This window comes from Ascaphus truei, chromosome 5, assembly GCF_040206685.1.
Source record: "Ascaphus truei isolate aAscTru1 chromosome 5, aAscTru1.hap1, whole genome shotgun sequence".
NCBI lineage: Eukaryota > Metazoa > Chordata > Amphibia > Anura > Ascaphidae > Ascaphus > Ascaphus truei.
Window position 1 is genome coordinate 62225925 of NC_134487.1, and position 13892 is coordinate 62239816.

Sequence of the window (13892 nt, forward strand, 5' to 3'; positions counted from 1 at the left end):
GATGGATACTTATCCTATATTTGTATTTACAGTATATTGATCTAGAGGAAGGGAAACAAAAAACCCCAGTGAAACATTATCTAATATTGTCTCATTATGGGAAAAATAAATTAATTCCCAACTCCAAATAATGGTAATCAGATTCCTTCCTGGATCAACATCCTTCCCGTGTTTACGTATTTGGTATATCCTTGTATACTTCTTTCTGAAAAGATGTCCAACCTTGTTTTAAGATATCTATTGTATCTGCCATCACAGGGTAATGAATTCCACATTTTAACTGTGCTTACTGTAAAGAGCCATTTCCTTTGTTGTTGGTAAAATTACCTTTCCTCCAACCTTAAGGGATGTCCCCGTTTCATTTGTATTGCCCTTGGTATGAATAGTTATTTTGAAAGCTCCTTGTATTGACCCGGAATATATTTGTATATACTGTAGTTATTATATCCACTCTTAGACACCTCTTTTGTAATGTAAACAAATCTAATTTAGCTAGCCTCTCCTCATAAATCAGATTTCCCATCCCCTTTATTAATTTGATGACTCTTCTCTGCACTTTTTCATAATGAATTTTTACAGTCATGCCCAAAACTGTACTCCATTTTCAAGGTGGGGCTTTATGAATGTTTTATACAGTGGCATAATTGTGCTTTTTTCCCCGTCTATCCATACCCCATTTAATGCAAGTTAAAATCTTAATTGCCTTTGCAGGTACTACCTGACATTGGGCACTATTGCCAGGCCTGCTGTCAAAAGCGCTCCTAAATCTTTCTCCATCAAGGATTGACCTAATTTCCCCACACATTTCATTTGCAAGTCATCTGTTTATTTTTGTTTTAGAAATGCATAACCTTACATTGATCTGTATTAAACCTCATCTGCCATTTACCTGTCCACATTTCCAGTTTATCCAAGTCCTTCTTGAGAGAAATGACATCCTGCTCTGATTTTACTACTCTAACTTACACAATTTAGTATCATCAGCAAAGATGGAGACTTTGCTCTCTATACCAACCTCAAGGTCATTAATAAACAAATTAAAAAGCAGGGCTCCCAGTACCGAACCTTGAGGTACTTCACTTACAACTTTAGCCCAACCTGAAAATGTTCAATTTATGACAGCTTTCTGCTGTCTAACCATCAACCAGTTTTCAATTCAGGTGCAAATATTTTTACTGAGACAACTTACTTTATTTTGTACACTAACTTCTTGTGTGGCACTGTATCAAAAGCCTTGGCAAAATCTAAGTAGATCATATCAACTGCATTACCCTGGTCTAAATTCCTACTTACCTCCTCAAAGAAACTAATAAGGTTAGTTTGGCACGACCTATCCTTCATAAATTCATGCTGACTATTACTAATAATTTTGTTATCCATTAGGTATTCCTGAATATTACCCAGTACTTAACCTTCAGTGGCCTCCCCACTATTGATGTCAGGCTTACAGGTCTGTAGTCCCCCGGTAGCGCCCTTTTTAAATATACAGTAGGCATCACATCTGCTTTACGCCAAACTTGTGGTAATGAACCTGTGGAAATTGAGTCCTTGAATATTAAATGTAAGGGTTTGGCTAGTACAGAACTTGGCTCCTTAAGAACCCTTGGATGTATGCCATCGGGGCCAGGTGCCTTATTTACTTTAATTTGATAAAATTAAACCTTCTTCATTTAACCAATTATTCATTAATACAGAGGTTGTGGCTTCCTCCTGTTGCACTATTTTTGCAAATGATCTCTCCCTGGTAAATACAGAGGCAAATAATGTTTTTAATACCTTTGTTTTTTTCTTATCTCCAATAATTTGCCTGCCCATCTCATACATTAAAGGTCCTAAACCTAATCTTTTTGTTATTAAGGTACTGTACGTAAATAACTTCTTACTTTATGTTGCAATACTTTTTTAATTTTCAATTTTTTCTAATCTGCAACTTTTGTTACATTCCTTATAATTCTGATATGACGCCTCCATCCCTTCTCACTTAGGAATCTAAATGCTTGCCTCTTTTTTTCCATTTCCTCCCTTACCTGTTTATTTAGCCACATTGGTTTAGACTTGTTTCTTTTATACTTATTAACCAAGAATATACACTGATAAATGGACTTATATAACAATATTATAAAGACTGACCATCAATAAATCATCACAATAACTTTATCTTCATGCTTGGTACTAGTTTAGAATGTTTGGGATATGCCCGTATATAGTTCTGTATGTATGAACTCAGCATTGAACCATGCAGGACTGGTCTACTGTATATAGGACCCTTCTTTTTTTTTTTTACCCGGAGAGTGCTGCCATTTCTATACATAATTATTTCCATATAATCTGTGTAGGTGTATGTTTCCTCCATAGCTCTATGTTCGTTATCATTGCTTTCGTATATCTTAAATATTAACTTAATGGATTGACCTGAATTTTATACTATTCTGCTCCATGAATAAATTGGTTCATTTACCTAATTTAAAACAGGATTATTCAAGCAAATCCTTTTTTTTAGCTCTAATCCAGGATAACATGCTGTATATCCATCGTAAAAAGAAAAACATTACTTTACAGAAATATATATGATAATAACATGTTGTCTTTTCTTCTAGCAATGGTTCATCAACTTCAGAAGACTTGTTTTGGAAGCTAGATGCCTTACAAGTGTTTGTACATGATCTCCACTGGCCAGAAACAGAATTTGCCAACCACTTGGAGCAGCGACTTAAACTCATGGCAAGTGATATGATAGAAGCCTGTGTTAAAAGGTTAGATATCTAACAAGCGTTTCATTTTTAATTAGTTACCCATATATAGTTTGTTTGTGGAGAAACATTTAGACGTGGTCAATTTGTGATGAAACGTTTTGTAAAATGAGAGAAAGACGGTAGGGTCTCTCTCCCTCTCTCGTCTTTTTCTCTCTCTCTCTCGTCTTTTTCTCTGTATCCTCCTCTCTCTCTCTCTCTCTCTCTCTCTCTCTCTCTCGTCTTTTTCTCTCTCTCTCTCGTCTTTTTCTCTGTATCCTCCTCTCTCTCTCTCTCTCTCTCTCTCTCTCTCTCTCTCTCTCTCTCTCTCTCTCTCTCGTCTTTTTCGCTGTATCATCCTCCTCTCTCTCTCTCTCTCGTCTTTTTCTCTCTCTCTCTCGTCTTTTTCTCTGTATCCTCTTCTCTCTCTCTCTCTATCCTTTCTTTCCACCCTCCTCCCCTCTTCAGCAAAAGCCATATTTCAATCTCTGGATGGGAGCAAAAGTTTGCAAATACATTCTCAAACTTTAAGTCAAAGTTTGGGGGAAAATGCAACAGTTTTGGGGGCTTTAAAGTTCCAACAACCTTTTTGTATTATTGTGGAACTTTTAAGAAACGCAAAAAAGAAGTTTGAAAACTGCACATCTCTAGTTTTCACTCGTTTGTTATAGCAGCGGTGTCGGCTATTACTATTTCAACCTCAGTTATTTTAATGTTTCTGACTATCAGCAGCCACTTTAAGTTGCATGGGATGCAAATTGTCATCAACAAATAATGTCCAGAATACTGCTACAGAATTTAAAAATGGTGAAATAGCTAAAGACAGCAGTAAAATTACTTCACAATGGAAAAAGGAACGGAAGAATTTAATACAGTATGTATGGTAAATACAGGGGTGTGTGCTTTAAATCCACCTTAAATTACTCTAAGGCTTAACACGTTTTAGTTAATATAGGCCAAAGAATGTTCACTATATCCGATAATTTACTGTTTCACTAGAGACTGGTTTCAGAAACCGAAACATAAGCAAAGTATATTGGGGGAAAAATACCTGTTGCTTTCATTACGTATGACTTCCAAATGTGTTCTTGTGTTAACAAGACAAAGATAGTCAGTAAAAGATGAAATGAAAACTCTAAATACTCTATCTTGCCATGTGATTGTTCACTGTAATGAAAGTCATTGAATATAACGGGGCTTCTCTATAGAATTACATTATAAGTGACTGAAAAATTAGTAAAAGTTCCCTGTATAAAGTATTCACTATACTAGAGTTCAATTTGAATACTAAAAATTTTTGTATATACAGCGTGACTCTTTGGGGATAATTATATTTACCCCAATGAGGGCAATCAGGCCATTTTTGAATGACTTTGTCATCCAAACACAGACGTGGTAGCAGCTTTGGCATATATAGAATAAGGCCCTCAATGTACAGATAAACTCAACAAACATTAAGAAAACCAAAATGTTATCATCACTCTCCTGTGTACGTTTTAGTTCTAAAATGGTTTCAAGTGTGAAAAAGTGTTTTCAAAGAATTACTCACAACAAAATATTTACATTCACAACATTTAAACACTTCGACAGTTCAAGTCTTTAATCTAAATTAACCCATTCCAGTCGTCCAATAATATAGAAATGATATGCAGACACAGGCATTTTCATACTTTCCCATTTGCCCTAATTCTGATATTTAAAACCAGAGACAGAACATAAAACACAGACAGAGTTCAGTGCACATCCAGTGAAACCCATACACGGTACAGTGCCTAAATATATATGTATATATATGTATATATATAAAAAATAGAAGAAAAAGAGGCGCCAAATCCTAGTGCATTACTGTGCAAAAATGATATATTTAATTCCCAAAAATCACAATAAAAATGAACTCACAAACATAGAACAAATAAAAGCATGTTATGAGATATACTCATGCTCCAAGGACCAGGAAACACCGTCAGTCAGTCCATCTGATGAAACGCGTAGGGAAGGTGTGCAGTGTATCTTTCTAGACACTCGCTTTTGAACTGCTTGGTAATTGTACCGGTCCGGTATTCACTACCATCCGTGTGACGTCATCCGCTGGTGCGCCGCATCTACCATCCCCGGTGGGAACCAAAGATCATCGTTGGTGGTGTACCTTGGGAGAGACTACTGCGGAGTGCCTGACACGTTAGTTCCTGCAGGCGGTGAACAACGAAGGCAGCATCGGATCCAGTGGTGTCACGGAGTAATCACAGCAGCAAAGCGGTGTTTCCTGGTCCTTGGAGCATGAGTATATCTCATAACATGCTTTTATTTGTTCTATGTTTGTGAGTTTATTTTTATTGAGATTTTTGGGAATTAAATATATCATTTTTGCACAGTAATGCACTAGGATTTGGCGCCTCTTTTTCTTCTATTTTTTCTATGCAGGTGGAGAGGGAGGTCGTTGTGCCCTTATAAAGAAGCTGCCTGTTTTTCCTGTTGGTGCTTCATTTATTCCCCAATACTGGACATATTTGTTTGGACTCTAATGGACTATCTGCATTGAGCAGTTACAGGAAGGTTCACAGCACTATATATTTTATATGTTTTTATTTTGAGTTTTGCTAATTAGACATTGATGTTCATGCATTTTTTGGTATATATTCATTTTTTAAAATATTTTTTTATTAATTATATATTTTCAACTACATTTTTATATTAATTCAATATTTGGTTTATACCTTAATTTCTGGCATTTCATACAATAGCGCAGTCCTTTATTGTACATATGTATATATATAGACAGAAAAAAGACTGCGCTCAACAGGTAATAAAGATCTGAATGTAGTTAATAAACAGTATTGATTAGCATAATTGATTGACTATACATAAATTAAATTCTAATAGAATAGCTGAATTATTACTGGTATTTTCTAAACATGCTAAACTAAAATCAATGGGTGTAATTGTGGACCTGTATATAATTAAACTAAAATAGCTAAAACCCTAAATCACTAATACAAATACATGAAATAAGTGATATAATAATATAATAAAATACAAATTTCTGTGAAAGAAAAAATATATATAAAAATAAAAAGTAAAAATAAAAAATGAAAAATGAAAAAAGGGATTCAAAAATAGGATCTGGCAGCTCTCCACAAGGACCAACGACCTCCCAGGAATCTGCGAACAACAAAAAAAGAAAGCGCCCGATCCTAGTGCAATATGAAAAAAAACACTTTTAATACAATCGATTAGGTCCAACAAAAATACACTCACAAACAAATAAAAGGTAAAAGCATGTTATGAGTATACTCATTCGCCTCCACGTGCTGCTGTAACTCCGTTTGTAGACTGCTCTCTCTTGGGTGAAGTGTCTGCTTCTCCAGTAGCCCTTATCGGTGCAGGAACTGTGAGAGTCTCTGGAACCGTGACCCGGAAGTAGGATAAAATGCCAGGATGGTGGGTATATGACCCTGAGGTTTGGTGTAGACTGGCAAGGTGTTATTTCCCTATAATGTCCACTTGTATGAAGTACCCGGTTCCTGTACCTCTACTGGCAAACCGCTCCCTTCAAGGATAGAGCTCCGGTCTTTCCCGTAGTCCTCCGGTGGGTATAGGGGTTGGAACTGTAACCCGGAAGTGTAATCGCCCCCTCTGTGTAAACCGGATGCGGAGCAACGGATGTGCGACCCCGCTGTTGAGGTCTTATTATACCGGCAAAGTTCCAAAGTCCTGACACAACTGTGCAATGATAAAAGGCAGCAAAACGGCAGCGAACGAGTAATAATAAAAACTGGTCTAGATACCAATAAAAAATCCTCCCTTATATATATATATATTTCAAATTGTGGTCTGCCGTGCAGTGGCTCAAGGGCTTACAACAATTTTGGCCAAAAATGTTAAACTAAAAGACCATTTTATTAAAAAGATATTTATACATATATATTTAGGCACTGTACCGTGTATGGGTTTCACTGGATGTGCACTGAACTCTGTCTGTGTTTTATGTTCTGTCTCTGGTTTTAAATATATATTGCCATGCTCAGTAGCACTCCTCTGTGACACTCATATGCTTATATATATGTTGTGGTTATTTTGGGAGTTCAATAGGAGCTTGTTAGGTGTCCAGTATGCCCTAATTCTGAGATTGAGCAGGTAAAAAAATAACATGTTGGTTTTAGATGAGCAGTTTGTGCTTAGATCACCATTACACATTCAAATAGAGACATATTTAAATTTCCATACACCTTGGACTTAAATCTCTCAATGAGATTCGTAAAAGACATTTCTTGAGAAAAGTCAATTAATCAATTCTGTCGTCATTTTGATTGCATGTGTTTTGAGATACTGTATATTAGGCTATTTGCTGCCCTTACGCCATTCTAGGAAGAGCATGGCTGCAGGCATGTTTGGCGCCATTGTGCCTCTCCCACGGCAGCACACACATTCTGCCCCTTCAGGATTCTCCATAACTGGAAGAATGAGGGGCGGCCTGCAGCTGGAGGGGGCCACCTGTACAGGGAGTGGGAGTCAAAGATAACCAGTTTTGTAACTTCATTTTCATAGCTACTTAACAGTTAAATCTACTAGCGGTAAATAATATCCCATTTATGTAGGTTCCTTAGTCTTTATCACTCCATGTCCAGAGGGAGATTGGGAGCATACAGTATGTCTTCAGTTTTCCACAACTGCTCAGCCTGCGCCAGAGGTTGGCGTCTCTGAACCCACATATATTCATGGTTGAATTGCATTCTTTATTGCAGACTCCAGCACAGCTACTAAATATCTACATTCTGTGATATCAGAGCAATACAACAAATACAAATAATTGAGATTGAATACAGCCTAAATTAGTAATTGTTTCTGTACTGTCTATTTCAGTGGTTGAAGTGTGTCGATATTTGATAGTACCGAGTATCGAGACTTACTTTTCATCATATTTGCAAGTCTACATTTAAAAAAAAAAAATCTATTTTAGAAAGGGTTTCTTCTTTTAGATATGTATAGTATAAAGCAGCAGAAAAATGTTCAAATGATGTATACAGTAGATAACTTTAAGCTGATATGTTGATATGTTGAAAAGCTTAATACCTTCCTGCAGTCAATGGCAGCACCACTACTTTGTAATAGTTGTGTGACCACTGTATTTAGTGCTGGATGTGCTAAATTTACTTCATAAATATTTTTTTCCTGATACTGTCCTTTTGTCATATACAGTTTATCACTGTAGAGGTGCATAGATACCTATGAACCAGAAAGAATAACCCTTTTTTTTTTTAAGTTGTAAATTATCCCTATAGTACATTTTGTGTCAAAGGTATTAAATCTGCATTGTGAAATTCAGACTTCTTTAAATGAAGTCCAATTCCTTATTTTGTCAAATAGGACACGCACTGCGTTTGAGCTGAAGCTGCATAGGACAAGTAAATCAACAGACTTGCGCATTCCTGCATCTGTTTGTATAATGTTTAACGTATTGGTGGATGCCAAGAAGCAATGTGCTAAACTCTGTGTTCTTGATGGAGGGCAAGAGGTAAGTGGCACACTGCAGACTTCAGTTTGGGCAGAGGAGATATTGGGTAATTAAGCCGATGATCAGTTTTTCTACATTGTTTCTTTCTGCTTTGTATGCACACAACAATCTCATTTTCATTGTACATTTTGTGCTAGCAATATTCCAAAGTGTGTCTACATATGCATATAAAGGCATACATGCATTAGCCAAAGTATTTTTTTATGTATCATTTATTTTATTGCCTTGCTATAAATCACATTTTATTTTTTACTTATGCAACTTATCTATTTTGTTTAATGTTTTATTCATCTATTTATCATTTCCATGTGCTTCTTATTATTTTCTGTTTTTTTTTTTTATTTGTTTGTTTGTTTCTCCTATTTTCGGGCATAATGGCATTTTTGCATCATCCAGTCTGGTAAGCAGTGGGTAAGTGCTTTTTTGACATTCATTACATTCTGCTCATTCAGTGGTATATGCATTCATAAAACAGCAGCTATGTATGTAGTGGTTTACTAACCTATACAAAGATATAGCTAACATACACTTTACAGGGAATGTTCTGAAGTGCCACAGTTAAAAGCCAGGCTGCAAATATAAAGTATCTTGATGTAAAACTGGCAGAAATTTGCTAGAATCACAACCATCATTTCTGACTGTGAATAGTCTGAGTACTAAACCTCCGATTCAAAGATATAAAGGCCCTTAAGTAAAAAAAAAGAAATTTCATAAAAGATAGTGTAAACATTCACATTCTGTAATTATTCACACATGGATATGTATTCTTATAAAGGGTTTGACATAATTAATATTCCAAAAAGAAAGTTCTACAACTTTGTTTTTGGTATATTCATTTTAGGACACCATGTACTGTATAAATAGGCTGAATCCCAGTGGTGTGTTCTGGAGTACATGATGCAGTTTTGCTATGTCTCAGACTAACTGCATGTACAGTATGTCTCATTCTTCTGATATAATTTCTGGTGCTGCTGGCTCTCAAAGCCAACTGACAGGTTAATACTTTTATTTGAGAAACAATCTTTATTGGGGACTTGCAGAAAAGGCGTGTGCGTGTATGTGTATATATACAATTTTTAAAACAAAGTATTGTATTACAAGATGATTCAAATTTACCTTAATCTGCCACTTCAATTAGTTAGATGTTTGCTGGCATGTTACTTAGCACTGATGAACTTCAACCACAAACATTTTGTTAACCCAAACATATTACCATCTGCATTTAAGAACAAAAATGGATTTATAGTTCTTGCATCCAACAAAATAGTAAGATATCTAGGGATACAAATGATGAGCCCCATTATTGTATCAAAATACTGTATCCGTAGTTTATATTAATATTTCTCATTGAAAAGTCATTTCCTACAAATCTTTAAAATATGCATTTCAGTTCAATGAGACGACTGTATTCATATTACCTTGGTGGTTTATTCTGTAATACTCCAGAGAAAAGAGGTTTGACTGTCCAATTTTGTTTTGTGAAAGGTCAGGCATTTTTTAAGGACATCTGCCTGAAGGCGAATGGCTAATCAAACTTATTTATAAAGTTCCCAAACCATAAATAAATAATTTTGTAAGATTAATGTAAAATAGTTAACCACCTTCACAAGTTTCAACAAGAGTGTAGCAGAAAAGCATGAAAAACCATCAAGTTCAGAGAATCATGTGAGTTTCTATGGGGGACATTAGCATCAGGCGACGTTTAGTGAATTGGGACACATTCATAATTTTGCCGACAAATATTATTGAACCGTGTTTTCCACATTTAAGAACTTGGGTGAAGGCCAATTTGTAGTCTAGAGATACCTTGCTGCATTGTTAGGCCCATGGTGGTTGTAAAAGAAAGCTCTGTGGCTCCTCCAGCATGTTGAAACTTAATTGGTAGCTTAACCTAAAAGAAGACTCTTGCCTTTGTGGGACATTAGTGGAAGCTATGTCCCTTTATTGACATCACAAGTTGCCCAGGGACACCACGCCAAGTACATAAAATTAGTTTTTATATGATTTTGGAAGATAATTTTAATCCAATGCAGGTAAAGGCGGTATTTTTGTATGCGATTTGATTTCCTGCAGCTACTTTTGCAGACATTACCATTGTGTACACACAACATTAGCTGCATTTGCAAGGTGGTTAGCCATGGCTATTTTCACTTTGTGCTAAGTGGTTCATTTAATTCACATGGATGTTTATTAATTATCTGGTACTTTGAGCACCAGCTCAGTGGTATATTTGAATGTTTGCTTGAAGCAACATCTACTATGTTTACACACATATATATATATAAAATGAGCTTTTATTTATTCATCTCAGAAAGGCCTTTTTCTAGAAGCCCTCCAAGTGAAGCTTTGTGTTTTTCACAATATGTCCAAGCACAGGCACAATAGAAATGTCGCCAACAAACTTAAATAAATAAAAAAATAAGAATAAAACAAAAACATAACATATCTAGTCATCGTTTCTAATGTTTTTTCTCCAGCTTAATCACAAAAATTAAAAAAAAAAAAAAATATATATATATATATATATATATATAGTTTTTAATTTTTGTGATTAAGCTGGAGAAAAAACATTAGAAACGATGACTAGATATGTTATGTTTTTGTTTTATTCTTATTTTTTTATTTATTTAAGTTTGTTGGCGACATTTCTATTGTGCCTGTGCTTGGACATATTGTGAAAAACACAAAGCTTCACTTGGAGGGCTTCTAGAAAAAGGCCTTTCTGAGATGAATAAATAAAAGCTCATTTTATTTCCAAAGCACATTTAGAGTAACTTATGAATGCAGGTTGTCAGACAAGCAATGTTGTATTAATTGAATCTTTTTCTAAGTCTTTTTGCTTTTCCAGCTAGACCAACTCTTTAGAAAAATACACGGCCACCTTAATTGTAGGAGACACAAAAAGTATCCTTCACATTCCTTCTCCTGAATGAGAATGAGAAATCAATTCAGCTAAATAATAAACCCATTAGCTGCTTCACTCAACATTGTACATGGGAACATTTTCAGCATATAATGGGAGAAAGTGTTGATTGGATGGATCATTTTCAAGGTTTTGTTCTTCTGATGTTGAGAATGATATTCCATATATACCTAGATGATTTCTTATCTTTGTATTTCTCTAATTTCTTTTGAGCTATATTGATGCGACCAATATTTAATTGTTTTCATTTTTCAAATACAGACACAGTACCATTCAAAAATAGATGAATTAATTGATGAAACTGTTACAGAAATAATTTCACTCCTGGTTTCCAAGGTAAATATGTGCACTAATATGACTTTGTTTTCCCTGAATCTGCAGTCCCATTAAATACTTGGGTTCCTATACAGTACAATAGACTGTGAAGCCACTTCTCCGTGTCAGTGAAGACTTTGTACTCCGTTCCAATGAATAGAGCGCAGAGGGTCTAATGACGCTCGGTAGCAGCTTTAGACCATGTTGAATAGGGACTCTAGTTTCTTAAATGCTGCATTTACCAACAACATTTGCCATTATGTTTATTGCTGCTAGAAACACAATGATAATGCGCAGAATCAATGTAGTAAGTGTGATTACATGACACGTAATTATTCGTTTCCCCTTATTATTTTTTGGAATAGATCATAAACTACGGCTAGCAATCTGCACCACACGTAAGACAGGTTCTTAAAGCTGCAGACCAAGACATATCCTACGTGTGTGTGTGTGTGTGTGTGTGTGTGTGTGTGTGTGTGTGTGTGTGTGTGTGTGTGTGTGATTTTTTTTTAATAATTCAGTTTTGTACTATGAGAAAATACTTGTAGCACTTTTTTAAAAACAACCATGAATTACATTTTTAATCTATTATGTAACAAGCATTTTTTGTTTCTATAGCAACCATTTACAAAGTCACCAATTGTCTCTAGTGGCTTTCTGGTCATATGATCTTCCCTACAGAACTTTACATCTTTGGTCCTCTTCTGCTGCAATGACTGCCATTTAGTGAACCCCCTAGCCAAATCTTCGCCAATCAATCACAGGAGAACGGATAGATCAGCAACTTGGCTAACTACTTCTCATTGTGTGGATTGTATTGATGCACATATTAAAGGCGGGGGAAAACGAGTGCTTGGACTGCTTCTTTAACAAGCTTGTTACATTTGACACAGCTGCAAACCTCTTTTATGTTCACATATAAACTTCTGATTCCCAAATAATTTATGACGGCTGAGTAAATATATGGTGCAAACAGAGGTCAATTATTTTGTGGTAGAAAATGAAATAATTTTCAGTGAAAAAATGAAGAAGGACTATACAAATGCAAGTGATGCATGCACATTATTACATTTGTAATATATGATCAAATAGTTCTAGTCTTACTTCTGAGACTCTTTGTGGTTGGATCAGCTTAGGGTAAGCAAAAAAATATCTTCTCTCTTTCTCCTTTACCATATGCATTACCAATGCTGGACCAAATGGTACATCAAGCCCATGATCCTATGTCCCACAGGTGCAAGTTCTGGAAACTTCTAAGTGAGCACAATACTCACTCTCTGCCTCCTAATATGTCCATGCTACTTGTATCCATCTATGAGGAACATATAGTTTACTATCTCCTGCTGACAAACCCCTGGATTTGAGTGAGAAATCACCTAGATAGGAGTCAACTACACCTAGACTTCGCTTGCCTTCAAAAATATTTGCACTAGAAGGAACCTTGTATGTAGTGAAATATATTTTAAGGAGGTCATTAGTTTTAGTTCTTATGAAACAGCCCTATAAACGTCTTTCTGCTATCTCCTCATGAACGGCCAATTACGATCTTAAACTTAACATTTCCAACACGGCACTTATCATTTTCCCTCCTTCCAAATCTACTCCTATACCGGATTTCTCAATTGCAGATGATTCCACCATAACCTTGATACCCCAAGCTTGATGCCTAGGTATCATGTTTTACTCCTCCCTCTAAATTATCCAGCATATTCAGTACCTCTCTACTGAATGGTTTCCACCTACGCAATATTGCTAAAATACATCCCTTCCTCGTGGAACAATCCACCAAAATTCTTTCTTGCGTCCTCATTGTATCCCGACTGGAATACTGCAACATGCTTCTGGTGTGTCGTCCCCCTCTTTCCAATCAACTCAAAATGCTGCTGCCAGGCTCAGTTAACTCACTAACCGCTCTTCTTCTTCTGCTGTACCATTGTGTAAGTCATTACACTGGCTACCCATACCCATAACCTACAGAGTCAAATTCTAGACACACGCTCACCTACAAACTATACAAAACACCGATCTTCTACATCTCTAAAATCATTTCCAAGTACTCTCATACACGCAATCTACACTCCGCTCTTGATCTACATCTCTCCACCTCCCTTATTACTTCCTATCACTCCCATGATGCACCACAACTCTGGAATTCTCCACTATGCACAACAGACTCTCCCCTACCATACATTCATTTAAAGGTTCCTTAAAAACTCACTGATCGAGCAATCTCTTGATGTTGATAGTCAAACCCTTGCTAGGAAACTCGCACACTATTCCCCGTGTCTCCACTTCTTTTCTAGATGGTAAGTTCCTTGGGGCAGGGACCTCTTTCCTTTCATCTCCACTTGTATTAACATATATGTACTCCTCTGTCAGACAATGTTATTGTCCATCCTCCCACATTGTAGTG

General features: G+C 36.0%; 1 protein-coding gene across 15 annotated transcripts in view; it reads left to right on the top strand.

The window, feature by feature from the left end:
• The window catches only part of CADPS2 (calcium dependent secretion activator 2), a 516545-nt gene that overhangs the window by 394414 nt on the left and 108239 nt on the right, over positions 1-13892 (top strand). For 9 of the 15 annotated variants that reach the window (XM_075599918.1, XM_075599904.1, XM_075599908.1 and 6 more), the window contains 4 exons: positions 2598-2753; positions 8094-8241; positions 8638-8652; positions 11426-11500. In XM_075599918.1, coding sequence (XP_075456033.1) covers positions 2598-2753; positions 8094-8241; positions 8638-8652; positions 11426-11500 — 394 coding nt within the window. Of the gene's footprint in view, positions 1-2597; positions 2754-8093; positions 8242-8637; positions 8653-11425; positions 11501-13892 lie in introns of those variants that run through there. The other 6 variants (XM_075599906.1, XM_075599909.1, XM_075599914.1 and 3 more) reach the window with 2 other exon arrangements.